At 31.0% G+C, this 18,776-nt stretch overlaps 1 protein-coding gene across 3 annotated transcripts in view; it reads right to left on the bottom strand.

The window, feature by feature from the left end:
* The window catches only part of LOC135217122 (glutamate receptor 2-like), a 53,555-nt gene that overhangs the window by 17,798 nt on the left and 16,981 nt on the right, over positions 1–18,776 (bottom strand). For 2 of the 3 annotated variants that reach the window (XM_064252828.1, XM_064252830.1), the window contains 4 exons: positions 8,897–9,055; positions 6,912–7,062; positions 6,536–6,659; positions 860–950 (listed from right to left, as the gene is read on the bottom strand). In XM_064252828.1, coding sequence (XP_064108898.1) covers positions 860–950; positions 6,536–6,659; positions 6,912–7,062; positions 8,897–9,055 — 525 coding nt within the window. Of the gene's footprint in view, positions 1–859; positions 951–6,535; positions 6,660–6,911; positions 7,063–8,896; positions 9,056–11,243; positions 11,447–18,776 lie in introns of those variants that run through there. The other variant, XM_064252829.1, reaches the window with a different exon arrangement.

Genomic DNA, 18,776 nt, shown 5'->3' with positions numbered 1-18,776 from the left:
ATTTTTTTATAAAAACACACTTACACACAATATCATAATAGCTGTGGGACAAACTTAAGAATGCGTAGGCAAAGGTGCCACAATACATATCACGGATGTAAGCAGACCTGAAATGATCGTCATATTGTGAGCTGAAAACTTGATAGATTTACTCATTTCTCCACACCATGCCAATTTTATACACTGGGAAAAGAAAGCGCAGTAATACAGTAATCCCTCAATATCTGGATCTCCATTTTCCAGAACTCGACATTATCGGACACACCCAAACCAGGGACCAAAGACCAAAAATATATACTGTAGTGTTCCCCCCGTATTCGCAAGGGACGTGTACCAGACACCCCCTTGAATAGTTAGAATCTGCAAATAGTTGAAACCCCTATACAAATGCTTAAAACTGCTTATTTCATTAGTTAAAACTCAAGAAAAACTCACTAAAAATGTTTATACCTGGTTTTTTTAAGTTCTATCATAAAAAGTGCATTTTGTGATGAAATTAATAAAAAAAAATGGAATTCGTGGATATTTCTCATAGAAAAACACAGCAAACTGGCACATTTTCCGTGAATAATGGGGGTATATGGTCCACAGAGAAATCCACAAATACATGAGTCCATGAATCCAGAGTCCGCGAATACGGTTGGCGGGGGTTCACCATATACTACAGTTATGTACAAATTTCAAAAAAAAATTTAAAAACCACTCTCCAGTGGTTGGAATGCTTCATGGTCTAAGGGAATGTTGGAAACACAGCTTACACTCATACGCAGACTGAGAAAGGGGTGTAACTGAAAAAAGTTTCCATAAATATAAAATACTATTCTATGGTGATTCCATCAACTTCATCAATATTTCTTACCACCATAGTAGAATATGTATTTGTTTTGCTTCTGATGGCTAGTCGTACACTGCTGCGCAACAAGTCATCAACTGAATCAATAGGCTTGGATCTGTAAGCGGAAAAATATACTTTTTCATAATCTGGCTAAGTGAAGTAGCCTGAAATTTATTTTAACTACTGAACACTGGTCACCTTCAAATTAACGTACAGCAATGCATCAGATTTAGCAAAATCAAAAATGTAAATTCAACTGTAAATCTTAAATCATTTACCAATAAACACTTATAAATCACAAAGAATGTAATACAGAATTTAGGCCCAATGCCAAGAGCTGGGACCTATGAGGTCATTCAGCACTGAAATGGAAATTGACAGTAAAAGGACTTGAAAGGTATAACAGGAAGAAAACCTTGTAGTTGCAGTATAAATCAGTTGTCAGGAGAGGCAGAAAGTAAAATGGAAGAAAGAGATTGTGAATGGAGGTTGGTACAGTAAAAGGAATGAAAGGGGTTGCAGCTAGAGGTCTAATCTAAGAGATGCTGCTGCCACAAACCTTAAGTATTCCTAAAGTGCACTGCATGAGGTACACTGATGGCACAACCCCACTACCACCCTCAGGGATAGAAATCACTAAGGGATTAAACTTAAAATTCAATCATGGAAATCATACATGTAAAATATACCCCACGTTCAGAAAAAAATAATAAGTCTTTCCAAACATGTATTTTGGTAGTTATCATTCAATTCAAAGTGTTATCATTTCCTCATCATTAAATTTACATAGCTCCAAAACTTATTGCTTTTAATAGTACGTACAATGCAGTCTAGTTGGAACATAGCCACCTACAGTGCAGTAATTCAACCTACTTACACCTATAAGATATAAAAGACTAAACATTTTTGTGTTTATTTTTAAACATAAGTAACACAAAATTCATTAAAAAAATTTGAGAGAGAGAGAGAGAGAGAGAGAGAGAGAGAGAGAGAGCAAATATACTGCAAGAAGTGAGTAGTTCACCTTAATGTGATGTATACTTACACACATGCATGAACAGACTGTAAAACCCCTCTGTGCAATACAACCTTAATACTGTATAGTGTAATATGTAAAAATCTATACTGCATAAGTAAATGCAAATACAAATACTGCACAAGACTAGAAGTAGAGAAAGCAAGAGTGGGCCACAGTACATGAGTAATGTTATTAACATGATGTATATGTCTACACATACCGAAAAATTTATGTCCGTAACATTATTCCATTAGGTACAATTACTGTACTACATTACAGAAATGTCAATAACAATACTGTATCAAGAGAGAGAGAGAGAGAGAGAGAGAGAGAATGGGGGCCACAGTACAGTAAGCAAGAAAGGGGGGGAGGGCACAGTACTGAAATAGAGAATTGGGGGGGGGGCGCCAAAGTACTGTATGACAAAGTGTTAACAGAGAAATGCAAGTATGTTATATCTTTTTCATCTTGTATGAATTATGTGTATTTTACATATCTGGTAAGCGAAAACAGGTACAACTACTGCAATCTGCCACAGTTCTGCTATGCTATACTGTACAGCTCTGATTATATAGCCTCTGTTTGAGTATTTGCTTACATTATTTTTGAAGTTTAGTGTCCATTGTCTCGTCATTTCAAGTGCTTAACGTAACATTACTCAGTGTGTTAGGGGCCTCCGCCCCGTTTGTTTATATTATCGAACAATCGTTTTAACTTATGTTTTTCTGTTTTTCTACGAGTATTGGGGAACGCCTTCTTGGTGATGTCTAGACGTTGCTGCTCAGCACAAGTTAGTTCAGGCTATAGCACTCACCCAGATATACTGTCTCTTAGCAGCTGGCTGATTTGGTATTTAGATGACATTTGATTGGCAGTTTTTTCTTGGACCGCAATTACGAATCTTCGTCCTGCACCATTGTTCGCAGGTCTTCCTGTCACCTGCAACTTGGGTGCTTCATAGAGGTTCACAGGTGCTTCTGTCACCTGCCATAAGGATACTTCTGTCACCTGAAACTTGAGCATTTCTTGCTTTTCCCTGTTGAGGAGGATTTTCCAGGGAATTGGTCCTGTCGCTTTCTCCTGGTACTGATGGAAATTTGCCTGCCACTTCTGCATCCATCATCATCCAGCTGCTCTCTTCAGTATAATTGGGAGCTTGCTTGTTTAATACTGTTGTTGGCTTTCTTATTATTATTCTTTTCTTTTTTGGTACAATTTTAACTAGTTTACAGAATTTTTAATTGCAAATTGTTGTTTTTATATGTTCTTATTACTTATGTGATATGTATTTTAATTCATTTATCCAATTTATTTCAGCCCTGATGATGTAATGTGTTACTAGTTACAAAACACATTGGTAAATAAATGAATCATTCCTGCCAACTAGTTGTCTCCTTGTCACCTGTTCTTCATATATTGTATATATATATATATATATATATATATATATATATATATATATATATATATGTATATATATATATATATATGATATGTACGTATATGTATATGTATGTATGCATGCATGTATATATATATATATATATATATATATATATATATATATAGAGAGAGAGAGAGAGAGAGAGAGAGAGAGAGAGAGATATAGATATATATATATATATATATATATATATATATATATATATATATATATATATATCTACATAGATATATATATATATATATATATATATATATATATATATATATATATATATATATATATATCTTACATAGATATATATATATATATATATATATATATATATATATATATATATATATATATATATATATCTATGTAGATATATATATATATATATAATATATATATATATATATTAGATATATATATATCAATGTAGATATATATATATATATATATATATATATATATATATATATATATATATATATATTAATCTCTCTCTCTCTCTCGTCTCTCTCTCTCTCCTCTCTCTCTCTCTCTCTCTATATATATATATATATATATATATAATATATATATATATATATATATATATATATATATATACATGCATGCATACATAGTGCTTATCCTAAATTCCTATATTATATTATATAGATATAATATCTATAATATGTATGAGTCTATATTTGAATATAATATATATATATTGATATAGATATATGCTATATCTATATCAGATAAATTATACTATGTAAGATTGTATATACTATTAATTCTTGATTCGATAGAATATATTATATATACACATGATAATTATTAATTATAATAATAATATATCATTAGATATATAGATTATATTATGAGATATATATCTATAATTTTATATCTAAGTATATCATAATATCTAATTATATCAATAATTGAATATCAAGATATTATAGATTATATGGATATCTAGATTATATATATATATATATACTAATATATATATTATATGATTATAATATGCTATGTAGATAGTTATATAGATATACGTATGTATATTATATTAATTGCTAATAGAATATATAGATAATAATTCTGAATATCTAGTATAATCTAATATATTACATATATATTGATATATATATTATTAAGATCTATAGATATAAATTACAATAATATATTCTATAACAATATATCTATATAATATAGTAGATATATATATACATATAATATATATATATAGACTATTATATTATATATATAATTCTTATATCTCTTTAAATTTTAAATCTCTATAATCTATACTATATCGTATATATATATATAGAATAATATAGATATACATATAATATATATATACATATATAATCGATATAATCATATATATAATAGTATAATATATAGATATATATATAATAATCTATTATAGATAGATATCTAGTATCTGTAGATATATCTATCTATAGATATATTATATATATAATGTATAATATATATATATCTAGATATCTGAGATATAATAGATATATATATATCTATACATATATATATATATTACATAAGATATATATATATAATATATATATATATATATATATATATGTTATATAATATAGATATATATCTATAGATATATATATATATATATATATATATATATATATATATATCTAGAATATATCTATCTTCTAAATATATATAAATATATATATAGATATATATATATTAGATATATAGTTATATATATATAGATATATATATAGAGATTATATGTATATATATATATAAATATAAAAATATATATATATATACATATATATATAGATAAGATAGATAGATAGATAGATAGATATATAGATACATATATAGAGATATATATGATATATATATAGGATATATATATATATATATTTATTATATATCTATATATTCGTATCTATATATCTATATACCTATCTAATCTATATATATACTATCTAGTAGATATATATCATATATATATATATATATAAAATATATTAATATATATATAGCTAGTCTATATCTATCTATCTAAAATATATAATATACATATAGATATATATATGATATATATATAATATCATAAATATATATATATATATATTATATATTATAGTATATCATATATAGAATATATAGATATATATATATATATATATATATATATATATATCAACATATACATATATATATAGATATATAGATATATCTATATCTATATATATAGATAAAATCTAATTAATCTTATATCGTATATTATATATCTAGATATATATATATATATATATATATGATATCTATATATATATATATATAGATTTATTATATATGTATATATAATATATATATCTATATCTATCTATATCTATCTATCTATATATATATATATATGTGTGTGTGTGTGTGTGTGTGTATGGGTATATATGTATTGTAAGAAATGAATTTTGCTGATATTTCTCTCACCCTGAATAAGTAAATTATTTGACAATAAATGACAGTTACAAAACACTATACCACAGAGAGAGAGAGAGAGAGAGAGAGAGAGAGAGAGAGAGAGAGAGAGAGAGAGAGAGAGAGAGAGAGAGAGAGAGAGAGAGAGAGAGAGAATGATTAAAAGAATTCATTTTACAGCAATATCTCTGGAGTTGAAAGATAAGTGAAGTAATATCTTATATCAAATTATTAGAAAATACCAATTAGGATAAGCTATGAATTCTTCACATGGAGCAGCAAGTTGGCTCCAGGGTACTGTATTATGTAAATCATGTCAATTATTGTTACTTGTCACATTTTGTTACATAAGTTAACAGTAAAAGATAAGTTTGACACCTAATGGAGGCACAAAAAAACCTAAATAAAATATGTAATGAAAGAAATGAAACACAAAAACTAGAAATGGAATTCACAGCCAAAACAAAATAATCTACAATTGGATGCAAAAAAAAGTGGAAGATGAAAAGACAGTGGGTCTACAAAATACTGAATGTTCAGAAAATAATCTTTTATAAGTTTCACAATATTGATAACATAAGTTCAACAAAATGAAGATCAATTAACCAAATGAGTTAAAAACCTATTATGAGAGAACCTGGGCTGATTAATGGAATTTTGATCTCTGGGTCTGTTATACTACATGCTTTTTTTTAGTTTTAAAATAGCTTTGTATAGTATCCAATGCTTTTCAAATACAGCTGATCAACTTTACAATAAAAAGATAATGTTTTTAAAATATATTACCTACCTGAATGGTATAGCAAAGAAAGCTGTGATTGATCCTGTATACAGGGAACACACAACCAGAGCCACTAAAAACCCACAGACTGAAGCTAAGCGACCTGCAACTCCAGTTGGCCAGTAGTCACTACCTGAAAAGTCACTTTTAATCTAGAATGTATCTGACATATAATTTGAAGCTTGAAGCTATTTCAAGTTCTGTTTGTGATATGTACATAACATGAACTTTATATGTAATAAGCTACTCATTATCAAGAAGGTTTTCATCTCCTCCAGTGTTACAGCTATACATAATTTAAAACTTCCATACTTTTACGTATCAATTAATTTTTGAATGTTTTAATATGATATGTGTTTTAGAACACTCAGTTATAAACACTTACCCTGATACACAAAAATCTTCAGAGAATTTTCAACCTGTTTCATGAACAATGTTTTCAAGCTGGACTTGTGATTCACTGTGGACTCAATTTTTACCAGAATCTCTAAAGTTACACCCAATACCAATGCAGAGCCAATGATGCACGCCCAAACCTTGGAATAAGATATAGTAAAACAATACAGTACAATGTCTCTTATTCTGGAAATTACAGTACTGAATCTGCCAGTCAGGCACTTTTCTTCCGTCTGCCATATTAAGTTAGGTCAAAATGCCCCTGATACTTGAACTTGCATAGCTAAGAGTAGACATGCAATCTATTCCTATTCGTTTTGTTAAAATTGGTGCAAAGTCAATAAATAGTTATTCTTTTATACTCACATTATATTTATAAACTGTAACTTTGGAAATACTATGAACAGCATTTCTCTAACTTGTTCAAATTCTAACCAAAATCACTGTGGCATACAATGTAGTTATAGCCATTTTATATAGCATAAAATCTTATCCCATATTAAACATCAATTGAAAAAATTAAAAATGTTACACTGGTTATTAATGTGTATATATTCTAATATATAAAAGGTGCCATTAATCAATATATATAATTCTCTGGACACTAGTCAGGGACAAAAACACATTTTTGTAAACATATGGCCAAGTTATGAACATGAGTTTCTGTACATTAACAATACAGTAATTAACATTATACTGTACAGGTTTTTCATCCTTAGAAATCCTTATTTAAACCAAGATTTTTTAAGCATTGCAGCTTATTCAGGTTTTGTTTCATATAAAAAAAACATTGGCCTATTCTACAATTCACACATCAAAGAACTGTATATTTCTTAAAAAATGAAAAATACTGATAGGCATAACAATACAACTAAACTCAACAAAAAGAAATCAGAAAAGATAAACACATGTCAGAGGATATACTCAACATTTAACATGTAGATATTAACCAAAAATACGGAAATATGAGTAATAACAACAGTTAATAATGTCTTATAATTTATACTGGCCTTATTATAAATACACTATGAATATCATCATTGAATAATGCATGATGATTCTTATTCTTTTCAGATACGTTTTTACCTCAGAACTATATGCTTCCCCATTACACATGTCATGTTTATTAGCCTTTGAATCATTACTTACACTAAACAACTTGAGAAGCCACAGAAGTAAGCTATGAGCTTGCCCAGGAAACCTTTAGAGTAACCTGATTGTCAGTAAAAAGTACAAATTTACAATGTGGCAATTGTGTTGCAAGAGCATGAACATTCAAGTGTGCACAACTATGTCCATCTATTTCTCATTTGTTCCTTTCTATCATTCCATTCATTTTAATCAGTACACATTTTACCTTTTGTGTACATGTACTGAACTTAATTTTTCTTTTTAAACTTAAAACATGAAAATTAAAAATTGTGACTTGCCAAACATATCAATTACTATCTAGTTATCTTCAGTTTTGCTTTTAACTCTTCCACTCATATATGCCTTTCTTTCACACTAATATTCCTAATTTTCCTCATGTAACACATTGCTTATTTTATAATAATGCATAAATGAGTTTTAAAGGAAGGAATAAATTAGTGGAAGAGTAAATAGCAAAACTGAAGATACCAATAACAGAAAGGATCTGCCATTATTCACACTATTTCTCCATGATAAAGCAAACATAATATTGAAAATAAAACCACAAGCTCCAGTTTGGCAGCAAGCATGAGAGAAGCAAAGCAACCTTACATAAAAGTTACTCAAAGACAAAGTGGGAGAACACCCAAGTTTCAAAAACCTTATACTGTAAGAATAAGGGCAATAGTTTTTATTTCTATAGGAAAAATTCTGTTTAGTATATGTAATTAGGAAAGGATAACACATTTTATAAAAATTGCAAAAACATAAGCAGCATAAATTATAGCTTTCAAATTGTACACACTGTCATATTTCCTCCACTTTTAATGTTGCATTACCTACCTGCAAAGAAAATATCTGAAGCAAAAGAAATGGTCTGGTAATTTTTACAGGTGCTTTAGAAAGAATGAGAATGATGTCCTCTCCAATTGGATAACCAAATTCAACAACTTCTGAGCGGTCATAGCTTGGAGTAAAGTCTAGAGGAGATATGTCCGCTTCCTGAAAAGTAAAAATGTTGTATTGTATAGCATAATAAATGTTACCACATATAAAAACAAATTTTGAAGATGTATTGAGTGTCCAAGACCTTACGTTATTTTTGCAAGCATAAATATTTCCAGCTTAATAAAAATAAAATTTCTAAAATAAATTCTATTTATGCTACTTTTCCTAGATATGCAAACCAGAGCCTTTTATATAAGAGCATCTTTCAGCCAGAGCTGGAGGCCAGTCAAAAGTTGGTAACAAGGTAGTTAACCCGGTGGTTAACACATGTAGACCAGGGAAGAGTTGGGGAGTCCCTCACTTGCTGACTGCTGCCATCTTAAGTCCTATGACTGCAAAGAATGAGCAATTGAGGTGGAACTATGTTACAAAAGGCTCTGGTTTGCATACCTAAAAAGAATATATAAAACGTTATTCTATGTTTATATAGGAGGCATAGGAAAAATACATTTGTTTTAATTTTCTTTTTGTTATACAGGAGACTTGCTCCTTGGATGGGTTTCTTTTTGTTATAAAGGAGACTTGCTCCTTGGAAGGAAGGTCAGGCCCTGACAACTGACTAGTAACTGAAAGTCACCATGGAATTTATATGACTCCAGTTGTATTGCAGGCATGGGAAACATGACTCCTATAACCTCCTACTCCTCTTGCAAAATACATAACTGGTCCAAGTAGTAGGGACCTAGGCCAGAGTGCTGCTTTTAAAGCAAGAGACGGTTACTCAAATCAGGAATTTTTATGAAAACCCATATATCTCCAGTATGAGACTGCATGTTGGAAAACATGTACTTCTGGCTATTATGAGCAAAGGGTTCAGGACTTAACTCTACCATGCCACCTCATAAGAGAAGATGAGGATATGCTTCCCTATCCCAGACAACAGAATGGATATCCAAAGAGTATGCACCTGTAACTTGTCTGAGACTAGCATGTACTTCTGCCTGGATGCTTCTCCTAAAGAAATAAGGGGAAGAGACAACAGTCTCTCCACTTTCACATCACGTCTTACAGCTTTCCACTGGACTTAGATACACTATAATACGATACATACTGACCTTAAACAAATTCTGAACTCAAGTGACTGCACAACAAATTGGACAGCCAGCAGAGGTCACAAAGAAAAGGTGTCTAAGGATTTGTGGGCAACATCCCTCAGGTAGAATGAGGCAAAGGTAGTCCGGTGCAACCAAACACTGGCACTTATTACCTGGAACACCAAAAAGTTCTGAAAAGAAAGGAATGGATCCACACCCCTGATTTTGTAAACCCTCACACAAGTAGAAAGGCCAACCTCCTCAGAGGATATGGGTCTATCTGATTACCTCACAAAGCCAAAAAGAAAGGGTCCTCCTACACACGTAACAAAAAGGTGCCTGCACTCCTGCTGCTGGGAATGTGTAATTTTCCATCAATACTTGACAGCACAAACTAAGCAGGGCAGCATTTCATAAGTCTTAACAAAGTCTCAGAAGGAGAGGAGCATGAGACTTCAACAAAGTCTTGGCTGGAGGGAAGCATGAGACTCAAACTGCTTGTTTGGAACAGACAGATCCTGAGTCAGGAATGAAGGTGAAACCACCCTTCCAAATGCCACACAAGATGCAACAGGCCATGTAACTCCCCCACTCTTTGCCAAAGCCACAGCTAAGAGGAACATGTTCTTTAGCATAAGATCTCAGTCCAAGGATTGAGGCAAGGCTTTGAATGGTGCCCTTGTGAGACTCCTTAGCACCAGGGACACATTCCACGGGGCGGGGGGGCTAAGTTTCCAAGGGGAACAAGACTGTTTTAAACTCATCAAAGAATTCTAGCCTCTATAGTCTGAAACCCTGAATATGGCAGAGCAACAGCCAACAAGGAGCCACCACAGTCACCAAAGAACTAGGGGTGCCAAACAATAAAAAAAAATATCCTGTCATGCAAAAAAAAGCAAAGCAAAACAAAGTTCAACATTCACCGAGTGACAGAGTGACACTTACAACCTCCTCTTACAAAAGGTTTTTAATTTTAAAAAAATGACGTGTTTACAATTGAGATGCAGTGAGGTTACACTTTCACACAATAGAAAATGATCAGGATTCAACTCAATGTATGCTAACCCCAACTTGATTTAACAATGTAGAAAACAGACAGGATTCTTGAATATAGGTATACAATCGACCCCCACTATTTACAAACTTACAATTTCGTGGACTTGTCTATTTGCAGATTTTTCTATGGACCACATATACTAATTATTTGCAGAAAATTTGCCTATTCGCAGTATTTTTCACTCAGAAATATTCGCAAATTACTGTATTTTCATATCATTTTCATGACTAAATGCACTTTTTGTGATAAAACTATTAAAAAACTCAGGTATAAGGTAAACAACTGGACGGAGACGTGTTCACTCGCAGGAAGACCACTTTTTTCACTTGATATTTAATTGGTGAAACCACAATTTTAAGCATACCATCCAATATATTGAAGTTTCATCAACAAAACGAGATATATGAAACTGAACTAAAATAAGCATGTGAAGTCTTTGTAAAATATGTTTTCAAGGACATTTTTAAATCCAATAAGGTGTATCTTTGGAATGTGAGCAAGTCATCACTCTCATGATGGCCACGTCCTTCCTAGTTTTCCAAGTGCTCATTTGAACACTATTTGCGTATATATGTAACATTTATTGATATTACTCAAGACTGTAATTGTAATCAGCACAATATAACATTTATTTGTTTATACTAGTGAAAGTATGAGACATCTTACTCCCGGGGTCATGCTTTGAACCGAAATGCATTTTAACCTTGTACTAATCGGTGGTTTTATTCTAAGTGACATCACAACTGAAACTCCACACTACTTATTTGATTGTAATCATACACACTTTGTTCTTAATTCATTCCAAATTCCACTTGAAATACGTGAGTTTGTCCACGGCGAAAGTATGGCGGGAACAATTTCTCAGCCTATTGTACGTCTGGCTGCCAAAACCATTAGTGAGCAGACAACAGATTAGTGAATTGTTTATGAGATTTTTATTTTTTTTTTTTGCCAGCACTTTTCATTAATTTACGCCTGTACTATTACTATTTTGACTTTTTTTATTTTCATTAATTACGACTGATATAAATGTCACCTTTAGTGACTGGGTGCTAGGAATGGCAAATGGTAACATCGTTGCCAATTTAGAGGAGCTTGACACTTATGCTGATGCCTTTACAACTGTTTCCATAAATTCTAGCTGTCATAGTAAGGCAATAATGATAAAATTGCTCAAATATTTATGTATGTATATTACAAATAGATATAATAAATTCACTTATTTCCATGGTTTTGTGTAAGTCTTATCCCCAGTTTGGAGGGTAAACACATACCAATTGGCAACAGTGATAAATGTGAAATAAAATACATTATGAAAGATAAATTATAATTGGAATAAGATATCATTAGTGTTGGAAATTCATAAATTCTCAATCTAAGTATTTGAAATCTTCACTTAATCCTACAAAAAATACACACAAACACACACACACATATATATATATGCTTAAATGTCACTAAATAATGTGTGACAATATATTTAGCCAAGGCTACAAGAAAAATAAAAGAAGCAGTACCAAGCGCTTTCGTGTGATTTCAACATATGAACTGCAAGGGTTTTTATATCAGACAATCTGGGAAGGGACTGGAGACCAGAATTAAACAACATAGATGTAGTGTGAGAACGGGACAAATGTCGAATGCTTTATTTTTACACATTAATAATTTTAAGCACATGATTCGTTGGGAGGGGGCAAAAGTTGTTTTATACGGTAGAACCTCGACATACGAAAGTCCCAACTTATGAAAAAATCAAGTTACGAAAGCAAATGCGAAGATATTTTTGCCTCTGCATACGAAAATAATTCAGGTTACGAAAGGGTGTTACTGTAAAGTCCCGAGATTCACCCGGACCACCGAGAACAATTTTAGAACTCGCGCGCCGCCAACTGAGTAGACTCGCCACCATCCTTCCGCTCTCCCATTGGTTCCTGATGCTAGTCACTCTCATAAGATCCTGCTCTCCTATTGGTCAGCATCATGCCTCTATGTAAAGGCGTTCCTTGACCATTTTTTGCAGCAGCCTTATTGTAAACACTGGAATTCGTTCGTTCACATATACTTATTTCGTTCGTTAATGTAAATCCGTGTTAGTGATTTTGTTTTCGTTGTACTGTAAGTTACTTTATCGTGTTGTGTGTGAACTTAATTACTTACATTATTAGCTATGGGTCCTAAGAATATTGCTGAAGTTCATGGAAAGAAGAGGATGCTTTCTATGGAGAACGAAGATGGAGATAATCAAGAAGTGTTAATGTTTTCTGCCATTTGTTAATGTGTTCCGTAAAGTTTAGTGTTAATGTTTTCTGTCATTTTTTAATGTTTCGTAAAAGTTAAGTGTTCATGTTTTCTGCCATTTGTCCTCCTCCTCTAAACCACTTTTGGAGATCGCCTCACTTGAAAGGTAAGGTTCCACATTTTACTACATACGTATGTACGTACAGTATTTCTTGTACCATGTACACTAATACACTTTATTTACAGGTATGTAGTACATATCAGTAGTATATATGTAGTTTAAGTTAGGTATTGAATGGTCCAAATTGTTGTATTTCATTGTTTATTGGTGAATTTAGCTTTGTTATAAAATTTACTGGGGTGTTTTTGTAGGGCTTGGAACGAATTAGGCATTTTATATGTAAAATGTGGTTCAAGATACGAAAAAATCAGGTTGCGAAGGCCGCTTCGGAATGGATCAATTTCGTCCTGAGGTACTACTGTATATTGCAATAATATAACTCATAGACATATTATATATATATATATATATATATATATATATATATATATATATATATATATATATATATATATATATATATATATATATATATATGTATATATATATATATATATATATATATATATATATATATATATATATATATATACATATATATATACATATATATACATCATATATATATATATATATATATATATATATATATATATATATATACATACATATATATACATACATATATATATGTTATACATACACACACACACACACACACACACACACATATATATATTATATATATATATATATATATATATAATATATATATATATATATATATATATTATATATTGCTACTTTCAAAATGCATATTTCCCCTCTTTGAAATGTCATGTAGAATGTGTAACATTTTTTTCAGATTCTTAGATAGCTTAGAATAGGATGTTTTAAATGTGTGTTCAGATTTCGCATTACATGTTGTAAAAGAATATATATATAACGTAAAAAGAGAGAGATCTTCTTTGTCTTTTCGAAACTACGAATGTGTAACTTTTATGTCAACACTGTAAGATTAGAGGGTCTGCGAGATCCGTTTGCTTTCCTAAATCTGTCAACACATGTGATAGCGAGAGAATTGAGTCTTGCGTTGTTATCAAAACATGTCAATCTTAATTGTCGCTCAGCCTCTGTTTCGATTGAGTAGAGTACGTCTTTTTTTTTTAACAGACTCATCTTGTACGCATATGTGTTTGATCAAAACCACGTGCGTGTTGCACATTTCTTTATGAAGATTGCATCAGATTTCGAACTTTCTGGAAGCTTTCGTGCCAAGAACGTTTTGTCCAATTTCCGCAAGGGAAGAAGATTTCATTAGATCATAGAACCTCGAGGCGGTTAGATCGCTCTCTCTCTCTCTCTCTCTCTCTCTCTCACTCGACATCCTTGAGATTATATTAACGTAACGTAAATTAGTCACTCGTAACTTAGAATTTCATATTTGATATTTCTTAGAGTTTGTTTAGTGTTATCTAGTTTATTTTTGTAGAATCTGAACAAACATTATTTCGTAACGGCGCCTGGTTTTTGTGAAAGTGTGATATACAAGCTGCAGCAAGAGAAAGAAAGAAGTTGGTATACCAAAAAGGTAAAGTGTTATATTTTTATTAGTTGCAACTAATAATGGATAGGGAGTGTGGTTAACTAATAATTGATAGGAACTGTGGTTAACTAATAACAGATGGTTGTGAAGGTTTGGTAAAAACTGTTGGTTACAGTGTTTTGAGTGAAAAAGATTTACACTTTTACACATTGCGTATTTTTGTGTTTGTGATTGTTCCATTGTTTGTGCACTTGTTCATTTTCTTACTGAAGTGTGTCTTTTTATTTTATATTTTCATTTACATTCACAATTTAATTGACTTAGTTATTTTCATTGCTTAATCATTGCACATTTAATTAAATTTAAATTTGTGAATTAATTTGCATTTACTTAGAATTCTTTTCAAGTTTTGTTGTTGTTTAGCACTTGTGAATTAATTTCAAATTTTCAATTATTGCCTAACACTTTTGAATTTCAATTGAATTAAGTTTCTTGAATTTTGTGATAAATTAATTTTGATTTAATTTTACTTAATTTGATTCAAGAATTAATTAAACTTTACTTTGTTTTCAAGTAACAGTAATTTTCCCTGATATTGTGAATTTCACTTATAAATTTTGAATTTAATAAATTTTTATATTTAAAATTTTTATAAGTATTTCATTTATAACCAGTATATTTGATTTTGATTATATTGATGATAGGTAGAAACATAGAGTGGTAATTGATTTGCTTTCCTTCAATTTACTTGAAGTGACTTAGAACCAGGGAAGTACTTAGACTTCTGAAATCAGGGAAATACTTAGATTTTAAAGTTGTTGACGGAGTGATGCCCTTTGATTAATTTAATTACTTACAAGATTACCTCACACCTGTTTTGATGAACTTAGTCTGATTTTCTGCAATACTGGTAAGTGTTAAGGGATCATTGTTGCCTTTAGAGTATTCAGTCGTTTAAACGTGTTATGAAGGTTCAGGTGTCTGGTTTTTTGGTGAGGTAATATTTGATGAATGGTAACCAGATACTTGGCACTTAGTAACACTATATATATATATATATATATTATATATATATATATATATATATATAGATATAGATATAGATATATATATATATATAATTATTAATATATTAATAATTATATATTATAATATTTATTATATATTATAATAATAATATATATATATATAATAATATATATAATATAATATATAATCTATATCTATATAATATATATATATATATATACTATTATATATAGATATATATATAGATATATATATATATATATAGATATATATATATATATATATCTATATCTATATATATATATATACTAGTATATATATATATATATATTATAGATATATATATTATAATAACATGTATGTATATATATATATATATATATATATATATATATATATATATATGTGTGTGTGTGTGTGTGTGTGTGTGTGTGTGTGTGTATTATTAAGAAACCATATAACATAATAATGCAGTTTTTTGTAGAATGAAGTGCTCTGAATGCAGACTTATATAAAACATTCTACAAAAAACTGCATTACTCTATGTTATATGGTTTCTGAGCAATAAATACTTGTAATGGTGTTGGAACTTTATCGACATCCTGTACATACATATGGCTGCCAAAAGCACCAGCGAGCAGACGACAGAATAGTGAATTGTTTATGACAAACAAATTTGTATTTTTTTATAGCACTTTTCATTGATTCAAGTCAACATTACTATTTTGACTTTTTTATTTTTTATAATTGTACTTATGCCTGAAATAAATGTAATCTTTAATGCTTGCATGCTAGGAATGGTAAAAGTTCATCATTGCCGATTTAGTGGAGCTTCACACATACACCAATCCATTTACAAACTATTTCCATGAATTCTAGTTGTCATAGTAATGCAATAATGATAAAATTGCTCTAATATGTGCGTATATATACTACAAATAGATATGCTAAATTTCACTTATTTCCACAGTTATGTGCAAGTCTTATACCCAGTTTGGACGGTAAACACACCAATTGGCAACACTGAAAAATAGGAGAGCACAAACAACACCGTAGCTACTGTTAACAACAAAACCATTGATAATTGAATCAGGAATCTAATTACTTTTTCAGCAACGAATATTTTCAAATGAATTAAAATGAATACACAATAAATTTATGTAATTCATAACCTTACACTTGATGTTTAACTATTTATTTCAAAATTAGGTATGCAGCGCATTCTTCTTCTTTCCTCCTGAAAAATCTCCAGTTTCCTTGGACTCGAGGGTGAACGTTGTCATCGTTTAAGATTGTTGTGAAGAAAGTGTCCCGGCGTTCTATGGGTACGAGTTAGTGCAGATTTAGCACAAGAAATGGAAAGTTTATTGACACAAGTGACTCCGCAAACATCAAGATGGCGTCAATCTTCTACACGTAAGGTGTTTTAAGTAAAAATTTTAAACGAACTGGATATTGGTACGGCACCTGTACCCCGATCGCTCTTGATATTGGTACGGCAGTGAATTGCGCATGCACGAACCCTTGTTTACTACCTCAGGCATATCAGTGTCAGCAAGAAAAATGGCAACGGAACAGCATGAACCGCAGAGTAATACATTAGTTTTCGCCGAAAAACAAATGTTTTCAGGCTTTAACGAGCTGAAAGAAGCCACAGACATCTATGAAGACTCAAACTTTCAAAAACTGTAGGTAGATCTATATTACTATTCCTCGGCGGCCTAGACTATGGCAGTTGCGGTTTTTCTATGGTTTTACCTCCTGAAAAAGAATTTTAAGTAATATTTATTTGGACGACTGTAATTAACCTCCTGGGGCTCGCACTAAACACGGCGAAATACATTTGACGCCCCAATTCCAGGTGCCTTTCGTATTCGTAGGGACAAACGATGCCGAATGCTTCTACAGAAATACCAAATTGTATATACGTAGGTCAAGAACGATCGAATCGGCCCTGAAAAGAACTCCGAAGAGAAAATTAAAAAAGGATTTGAAATACACAGAAATCGTGCTCTACTGTGTTCATGGTGGTAAGGAAAACTACCAAAGTCGCTCCTCTGGTAAATGGCCAAATCAATCGTAAGTAATTGCAGCTGACGGAGAAAACGAAGTTACCAGCTAGTGAAATGGCAAAATTAAACAAAATTTCAGCACTATTCCATAAAAATGGGATAGTTTTGGTTTCATAACACAAAAAAGGGGGACAAAACTCACAAAGGCAAACAAAAGGGGGGGGGAGGCATTTTGATAACTTTAAAGAAAGTGGGACAGATGTTCAAAAAGCAGAACTCTGGTCATATAATACAATATGATTAGCAAACTGGTAAACGGATACAGCTAACTGCCGTACCTACAGCAAGTCAAGAGCACAATACGGCACCACTAACAGAATCTGCTGTACCCCCACCACACTATGTTACTTGTACAGCAGGAAGTCTGAAACTGATGCATGCGCAATTCCCTTCTGTACCAATATCTACCGCGATCGGGATACAGCTGCCGTACCAATATCCTGTACTAATTTTAAAAGCGTCATGAAGGAGTCATGGAGGTAAGTTTGCAATGTGCATGGCTAGACTGTCATTAAACTCTGTTTAATTTTGAATTATGACATTATTTTGTCCTTTGGGAGAAAAATATTATTTCGAGAGGAAAGTAAAGGTCTCGAGGTGTTGCTTCCATGACCGATGACTCATGACTGGTGTCCATCTCCAGTGCCAGGACGTGTTAAATAACTTTTTCTGGAAGGT

The sequence above is a fragment of the Macrobrachium nipponense genome, chromosome 7 (assembly GCF_015104395.2).
Source record: "Macrobrachium nipponense isolate FS-2020 chromosome 7, ASM1510439v2, whole genome shotgun sequence".
In the NCBI taxonomy this organism is placed as follows: domain Eukaryota; kingdom Metazoa; phylum Arthropoda; class Malacostraca; order Decapoda; family Palaemonidae; genus Macrobrachium; species Macrobrachium nipponense.
The sequence above is the reverse complement of the archived record's forward strand: the minus strand, read 5'-3'. Positions and strand labels throughout refer to the sequence as shown.